The sequence below is a fragment of the Sinocyclocheilus rhinocerous genome, unplaced genomic scaffold, assembly GCF_001515625.1.
Source record: "Sinocyclocheilus rhinocerous isolate Xijiao unplaced genomic scaffold, SAMN03320098_v1.1 scaffold585, whole genome shotgun sequence".
NCBI classification, from domain to species: domain Eukaryota; kingdom Metazoa; phylum Chordata; class Actinopteri; order Cypriniformes; family Cyprinidae; genus Sinocyclocheilus; species Sinocyclocheilus rhinocerous.
This window is the reverse complement of record NW_015630024.1, coordinates 2,377,858-2,386,678: the sequence shown is the minus strand read 5'-3', so window position 1 is coordinate 2,386,678 and position 8,821 is coordinate 2,377,858. Positions and strand designations below refer to the sequence as shown.

The 8,821-nt window shown below is 37.7% G+C and overlaps 1 protein-coding gene across 1 annotated transcript in view; it reads left to right on the top strand.

The window, feature by feature from the left end:
- LOC107739738 (splicing factor, suppressor of white-apricot homolog) overlaps window positions 1–8,821 on the top strand; it is a gene marked incomplete at its 5' end in the record, with an annotated part of 88,330 nt that overhangs the window by 39,481 nt on the left and 40,028 nt on the right. Inside the window, 2 exons of the mRNA XM_016551939.1 lie at window positions 5,029–5,113; window positions 5,469–5,708. Of these exons, the coding sequence (XP_016407425.1) occupies window positions 5,029–5,113; window positions 5,469–5,708 (325 nt within the window). The remainder of the gene's footprint in view (window positions 1–5,028; window positions 5,114–5,468; window positions 5,709–8,821) is intronic.

Below are 8,821 nucleotides of genomic sequence, written 5' to 3'. Positions count from 1 at the left end.
CGCCACACGCTTGCGTAGCTTCATAACTTTACAGTTGAACCACTGATGTCACACGGACTACTTTGTCGGTCATTTTGGTACTTTTCTGGACCTTGAACGTGGTAGATACCTTGCTGTCTATGGGAGGGTCAGAGAGATATTTAATCAAAAATATCGTAAATTGTGTTCCGAAGATGAACGAAGGTCCTACGGGTTTCAAACAACACGAGGGTGAGTAATTAATGACAGAATTTTCATTTTTGGGTGAACTAACCCTTTAAGTTTTTACAGCTTTTTCCTTCTCTCTCTTATCCCTCGCTCTCCTCAGTCCTACTGCTCATTGTCGTACTTACCATATCTCCATGTATTTTATCTAACTTTATAGTCCAGTTAGCTCTGTGCTTGCAGCTTGAAAACCATTGTTCTTGATTTGTGCCTGTGTCTCATTGTCGTACTTACCATATCTCCATGTATTTTATCTAACTTTATAGTCCAGTTAGCTCTGTGCTTGCAGCTTGAAAACCATTGTTCTTGATTTGTGCCTGTGTCTCTTTACTCGGTCTGCAGTACTTCAGCTCGCCTTTGAAGAGGTGAAAGAGCCAAAGAGCGCTTCAGTCACCCTGCTTTCTTTGTTTGCCGCCTTTCATTGTATTCTCCTCTGAGGAAATGAACCACGTTTGCACCTCTCCTCCCTCACCCTTCCATCCCTTGTTATTCCAATTTGTTTTGTCGCTTTTTTATCCATTGTTGTAGTGCCCTGCTTTTCTGTGAGCAGGAAGGGAACGCTGTGACAGGGCGGCAGTGGATTCGTCAGATAACCCAACCGTCCTCAGGCCAATGCGTTGATGGCTTGATTAGTGAAAATAATCAAACTGTGCACAAGGCCTCCAACAGGTCATTTAAACTGAATAATTAAGAGAACAGGGACAGCATCACTAAATAAGTCACCAGTTTCTTTAAAGCAGTATTTTTGATTTGTTGTGGAATGCACTTTTGTTTTACTTCTGACTTTCTGGAATAAGAAACCTACTTTTGTTGTCTAAAAACGGTCACTTTCTGTGCTTTCTGCCACCTGAACTTTTAGAGAATCCTTACATGTTGTTACGAAAGTGGTTTTGCCACTGCTCAGAAGAAAGTCTGTTTTGTGAACATTTTACTTGCAGTATAAGATACTCTAGAGTTTTCAGTCTGTTTGACATCAAAGTTCAGTTCGGTTTGAGTTAGGATGTGAGGAACCTCACTAAGGAAGAGTCTGGGATTCGATTTGGAGAACATTCTGGTTTAATTTGCCCAAATAAACTGATATTGATGATGTACTGATGACGACCGCACTTGCGGGGCATCGGTTCCACAGCACCAAAGCCTTTCCTGTTGCTGCTTGTCTCTGCAGAAAAAACCTTAGGTGAACAGCTAACGTTCTTCGCATCTTTGATGCAAGACAGATGCAATAAGCATGTAATACGGATCACAACCATTTGCTTTTGTAAATGTACATTTCTTACAACATGACAGGTTTTAACACATAATTGTATCATGTTTGGTATGACTTTTCAGCTTATGATGTGGACTGAAATGTTATGCAGTCAGTTGAAATATTGAAGCATCTTCAAATAAGATGAGAGACAGCAATACTGTTGCTCGAACATTTATCAACATTGCTGTCTTGCAGTTGATGGTGTTTTGAATGGCAGCATGTAACCTAATGTGACAGTAAGGTTTTAACCAGCATTGTTTGGTGTGGTTTTTTTGTTGTTGTTGTTTTTATCTTTACTTGTGTAATAAATAATTAACATTTTATGTCCAATTTTTTAAAAGCTTCACCTTCTTTTTTTATTGCAGTAATTAGAAAATAAACTACACTAAAAGACTCCTAGACTGTTTAGTTTGTTTACTTATCACTGTGTAAAAACATTTTCCCCTTGTTAACGACTTTATTTTAAGATTAAAAAACACATGTGCCATCCTTCAGACTTTTGCGTTAGCATAGCACATGTAGGTTTCAGTACTGCACCAAATGGAGTTAAAATTTTTGATGCCTTCCCTTCACATTTGTTACCTAGCTACAGAGCTAAACAGCTGTCGCTAGCATTCATGGTTGAACTGTGTTAATGACGCAACTTTGCCACTGTTCAGAACCAATTAATACAATGTGAAAAGGAATCTGTGGCATCAAGGGAATAGGGCTGAAATGTGAACTCTGAATATTCTGAGGTGTACATTGTGTGAAGTGAGCAATTTTGTTAGTGAGTAGTCTGATTTAAGTGTATTTGATTATGGGCAGATCGTTTTTTTTCTTAGAGATGATGGCAGAATCATAATTCCCATGGCATCACATCTCTTCGTAAGCCTTCATGAGTGACACCTACCATCATACTCTAAAATTACAGCGTGCTAACTCTCCCATAGTCACATTGCTCATCCGTGTTTTGCTTTTATAGAGCTACTTCCACATGCCATGGTCCATCAGCATGCGTTTCTTCTGCTGACTTTACCCATAAACAGGATTATGGGATTACCGCCTTTATATGAGAGGATGAAGACATTCTGTATGGCACCATCTCTACAGGGGAGAATGTGTTTAAGGAAACCCAAGGCTGAAGAAGTAATGTCGCTCACAGGGGGAGACTTTAGAACAACCCTTGCTTTGTTTCTGATATTAATTCAGTGATGTAAGTAGACAGCAGAGGTCTTTAACGAAGGATTCTCTGAGAACCAAAGCACACTGAAGTTCTCATTTGTAAAGCAGAGCAAACAGGCAGAAACAAATGGACTCCTCAGGAGAGCGCTTGGAATTCACAGCAGTTTTCTTCTTTATGTAGGAGTAGTGATGGGAATCGTAAGGATTTGAATGATTCTGCTTCTGATTTTAAATGTATATTAATATTTAAATAAAAATGGAGTAACCTGTGTCCCCCCCCCCCCTTTTTACTAATTATAAAAAAATTGGCTCCATTCTTTATTTTTTATTTTTGTTATTTAAAAAAAAACTAAATCTGAATAAGACTCTTCAAATCTGAATGAAAACCAGTTCTTAATTCTCAACTACACTGAAACATTCACTCTCCCCACAGTGTCTCTCTTCACTTTTTTTATCAAGTGTCTGGTCACAGATCCGATCTCCCCCTTTAATTCCTTCATCTTGTCTTTCATCTTTGGGCGAGAGATTTCTAACTGGGTTTAATTTCCTCCTGACCCTTCATCTTACCCAGGGCTTCAGTGAGGATCTACAGACACTTCTTTAATAGAGATGTAAATATTGAAAACTTCCATTAGGGACACTAAACTTTCAGAATCTCTCTCTTTCGTCCTCTCACTCTGTCTTTTTTTTTTCTTGTTGCATAAAAACCCGGCAGTGAGATTACGTGGGATTATCACAGTGTGTGTGATTCTCTTTATTATTAGTGGCTATGCCCATTAGCGTAATCAGTGTAGAATATTCATTTGTACTCTTCCGCTGACTCAAACAAAAGAATAAAACACAAAGATTTGGGTCAGTATAAGGAAAACAACATCTCATTAGTGTGGAAACACTGTAGCTCATTATTAAGTTTTTTACCACCCCACAGTATGGAGTCCAGTCTTCCACATGTATTGAGGTGGAGTCAGACATTTTTGAGCATGTAATCTGCAGGCAGATGGTTGATAAATGAGCATCAGGCCTGCATTGCTCTCACGTTGCATGACCGTGAAGGATCTTGTCGAGATTTTCTCTGCTGCAGAACGTTCCTGAGATTATACTCGTCCATCAGTGTAGCTTCCAGAGTGATACTCAAACCCTGAATCGCATCCTAATAGAGCTCAGACCAAAGCGCATATAGCAAGTGGGAAATGCTCTTTTCGTATTTCTTTGTTTAAAGAAGAAGTAATATCTGTGGCGTAAAACATAATTGCAAAAATAATCATTGTTTCCAAACAAAGGTTACTTACAATGTTTCTACACATTAATCTGAGAGTGAAAATTATTATTTTTTTCGTTCCTGTAGAATAGATTTTAAGAAGAAAGTAAGGTAAAATGAAATGAAGGAAGGATAGAAAGTAAGGAAGGAAGGAATGGAACATGGAAAGAAAGAAGGGAAATGCTCTTTTCGTATTTCTTTGTTTAAAGAAGAAGTAATATCTGTGGCGTAAAACATAATTGCAAAAATAATCATTGTTTCCAAACAAAGGTTACTTACAATGTTTCTACACATTAATCTGAGAGTGAAAATTATTATTTTTTTCGTTCCTGTAGAATAGATTTTAAGAAGAAAGTAAGGTAAAATGGAATGAAGGAATGTAAAATAGAAAAAAGGAACGAAAGAAGGAAGGAATGTAAAATGGAAGGATGGAACGAAGGAAGGAATGTAAAATTGAAGAAAGGAGTGTAAAATGGAAGGAAGGAAGGAATGTAAAATGGAAGCAAGGACAGAATGTAAAATGGAAAGAAGGAACTAAGGAGGGAAGGAATTTGAAATGGAAAGAAGGAACGAAGGAAGGAATGAATGCAAAATGAAAGGAAGGAAGGAAGGAAGGAAGGAATGTAAAATTGAAGGAAAGTGAAATGGAAAAGGAAGGCAGGAATTTAAAATGAAAAGAAGGAACAAAGTAATGTAAAATAGAAGGAAGAATGAAGAAAGGAAGGTAAAATGGAAGAAAGGAAGGTAAAGTGGAAGGAAGGAAGGAGGCACAGAAGGGGATGACAGCAGGAAGGAAAAAAGAAAAGGTAAGGGAGGAAAGCAGGAGGGAAGAAAGGAAAAAGCAGGAAGAAAGTAAAGTGAAGAAAGCAAAAATGAAGAGCAAGCAAGCAGGAAGAAAGAGGAAAGAATGCAGTAAATTTCCCTCTGTGCCTCCTCTTCTTCACCTGTGAACAGTATAGAGGAATTACTGACTCATTATAACCACATATTCGGTGCAAAGAAAGTCCTTTAAAATACTGTCAAGCTCTTGAGAGAGCCTTTGTCTGAAAACTGAGAGCTCAGGATTTTCATCCTTAACCTGTGTCTGCAAAGTAAAGTAACTTTGTGTCTCTCTTCCCTGTCTCTCTCTCTTCCTGCCGTCCTGGCCTCGCAGGGTTCGCTGCTTTACAACAGTGGGGGGGACAGCACGGCGAACTGCTCTTCTGATAAGCAGCAGAACGAGGGCAAGCTCATTAAAGGTAAGACAGCTCTGCGCTCCATGATCGAGCCCCCCGCCACCTGACCTCAGAACATCCTTGTCAGCCATACTGACATTTCAGAATGCCCTCATGCACCCACATAACGACACCATCCCATGTCTCTCCGTCTGTTAATTGCTGCTGTTGTGCTCAGGCTGTTTCACTTAGGGTTTAAAAATGGCGCGCTGACCCCTGTGTCTCTGCTGATGTAAATACAGATGAGCTGTTTGGGCTTGACTGTAATAATCACATCTTTGACCGTAATGACAGTACTTATGCAGCAGATTTGTGCTAAGTGAGGAAGGTTAACGACAGTTACTAAATAAAAGCGTGTCTATTATTGCCCACTTCCCAGCGTCCTTTGCGCCAATCTGCTTTGCTATAAAATCAAAAGAAAACGACCTTCTGTCTCTGGAGAAGAACCGTGTGCGACTGGATGATGACTCAGATGAGGATGGGATGAAGGGGGCGGTGCAAGAGGGAGTGGAGTTGGCGATAGGATTGGTCGAAGCAGCCACCAGAGAGCCACCCCAACCTCCATTGGCTGAGGAGAAGAAACCAGTACTGTCCCAGGAAGAGCTAGAGGCCAAACAAGGTACGTCAAAATCTTCACTAAAGAATTATTTCACTCTAAAATAAACATTTTGTCAGCATTTATTCACCTGCTTGTTGTTCCAAACTCTGGAATCATATGCTAAAGTCTGAAGTCATAGTAGCTTTAAATGACAAAATTCACCAAGATTTAAATCTGCAGAAGGAAGGAAAGAGGGATGAACAAAGGACGGGAAAAAGGAAGTAAGGTATGTAGGTAGGACGGACATAAGAGAGTAAAGGAAAATGGGAAGAATAGAAGGAAGGAGAAATGAAATACGGGAAGAAGGAAGGAAGGATAAAAACAGGAAAAGGAAAGAAACGCAGGAAAAATGAATGAACAAAGAGAGGAAAGGAAGGTTGAAGAGAAGAAAGAATGAAGGAAAGAGAAATGGAAGATATGAGGAATGCAAATGAAACAGAAATGAAGGATGGAAGGATGAAGAAACAACAGGAAGAGAGGAGGGAGGTAGGAAGAAAGAATGAATGAATTACAGAAAGAGGGAAAATAAGAGGAATGGAAATAAAGGAGAAATGAAGGCTAAAAAAACAGGAAGGAGGAAAAAATAAATATTGGAGGGAAGACAGAACAAAGAACAGGAAGAGGGGAAAAAAGGTAGGACGAAAGAGAATGAAGCACAGGAAGAGAGGTGTGAAGGAAAGAAAGAGGGAAGATAGGAGGAAGGGAAATGGAGACATGAAGGATAGGAAGAAGGAAAAGAAAGATCAAGAAACAAAGAACAGAAGGAAGGTCGGTCAGGAAGTAAGAGGGAAGAATGGTAAGAGGGAATATAGAAAGAATGTGAAGAAAAGTGATGGTTGGGAAGAAGAAAGGATGGATCAAGTAACAAAGAACAGGAAGATGGAGGGAAAGTATGGAGAAAAAGAATGAAGAAGAGGGAAGAGAGGAAAAAGTGAAGGAAGAAGAATGGGATGGGAAGAGAAAAGGAAGGAAAGAAGGAAAAGAAAGAAAGAAAGAATGATGGAAGAGATTGGATGAAATTAAGGCCAGGAAGAGGGGAAAAATAAAGAATGAGAACAAAGGCCTCGAAAAAAGGAAGCATAAAAAGGAATAAAGGCAGGAAAGAATAAGTAAGTAAAGAAAGAAGGAAGGATTATTTAAATTTAATGGCGCTCTTTTGAATATTTTTGAGTTTCAAAGTCTCTGCTAACTTTCATTATGTGGAAAAGAGTGGGTAGAGTATTTCTCAAAATGAAGAAGTCTAAGGGGGTTGGAAAAACATTAAATCTGTTGTTAATTTTTGAACCATCCCTTTAAAACCGCTAGACTCTTTTCTGGACCATTGTCCATATTTTTAAATGCGAAGCGTATTAGCATGTTTTTGACTTGAATCGCTGTCTGTAGAGTTCAGACTTTAAGTTTCGTAAGTGTGTCATAATTGAAATAATTCCTTGTCTGCTGTTTTCAAGGCTGTTCTTTTGTAAATGTTCTGAAAAAATTGTTCAAACAGAAAAGATCAGAGTCAGTTTGTGGAGTATTACAAAAATAACTCGTGCTGATTTCCCTCACCGTAATTGTTGCAGCCCAAATGTAATTTCTCACTGGCCAGAAGCTTAGAAGCCAGACTTTTACTGTAACAAGATAAGAAATATTGAGAAACAAACTGTAGTTTATCATGATCACATTAGGCCAAGAGTTACCGGATTTTGCTTCATTGTTCTTTTGACCCTCAGAGACTTAAAATAGTGAGCTGATCTGATCGCTGTCACATCACAATGACTGGCAGCACATTAAATTACTCCGGCGAGGGCCAGGGATCTAATGTAATAGATCTGTCCATATGGACCATGCTCAGCAGCGGCAGTAACTGTCCCCTGTAATTAAGCGAGAGTGTTTCACACAGATAAAAACGAGAAGGACACTTCTCAATCAAAGATACCGACAGCGTCTACACTGGACATGAGATCTGCAGATGTGCGTGAGAGATTGTAAATGTGTTTTTTGCCTAAAAACATGAAATTTTCGGTCCAACTACACTACCATTCAAACGTTTGGGTCAGTAAGATTTTTGAAACAAGTCTGCATTTATTTGATCAAAATACAGTAAAAATAGCTTTTCTATTTTAATACTTTTTTTACTTTTACTTTTTATTCCTGTAATGACAAAGCTGAATTTTCAGCAGCCATTACATTCTAAAATGCTGATTTGCTGCTCAAGAAACATTTATTATTATTACCAATATTGAAAACGGTAGTGCTGTCAAACAATTAATCGCGATTAATCACATCCCAAAAAAAGTTTTTGTTTACATAATATGTGAGTGTATACTGTGTATATTTATTATGTATATATAAATACAAACACATGCATGTATATATTTAAGAAAAATGTTGAAACTTTTATTTTGGATGTGATTAATCGCGATTAATCGTTTGACAGCACTAGAAAACAGTTGTGCTGCTGCTTACATTTTTTGGAAACTGACTTTTTTTCTATAATTTTTTGATGAATGGAAAGTTTAAGAGAACCATTTTTATGTAATCAATTTTTTTTATAATGTTTTAAAAGTCTTTACTGATACTTTTATCAGTTAAAAGGATAATTCACTCAAAAAAAAAATTATTATCTTATTGTTCACTCACCCTCCATTTGTTCCAACCCTGTATGAGTTTCTTTCTTTTGTTAAACACAAAGGAAGATATTATGAAGAATGTGGCTGACCAAACAGTTGCTGGTCTCCATTAACTTCCATAGTTAAAGAAAAAGAAATAGTATTGAAGTCAATGGGGACCAGAAAATTATCCCTTTAAAGACCCTGATTAAAAATATAATTTATTCAATATGTCAATATTAATAAAAAAAATTATCAATATTAATTTCTTAAGAAAATAAAACAAATAAAACATACCAACCCTAAACTTTTGAATGGTAGTGTATATATGATGCTTTTGCTATAATAATTCATTAGTATATTTTGGATAGTTTATCAAAAAATTAAAGCTCTGCATCCTTTATTCACCCTCATGGCATTCCAAACTCATATGACTGATTTCTCTGATTTGACATTGCGTCAAATCATTGTCAGCTAGGGGGAGACTAAGTCCATAAGTATACAGATATTGTATGGACTACTTTTATGGTACTTTTTTTTTTT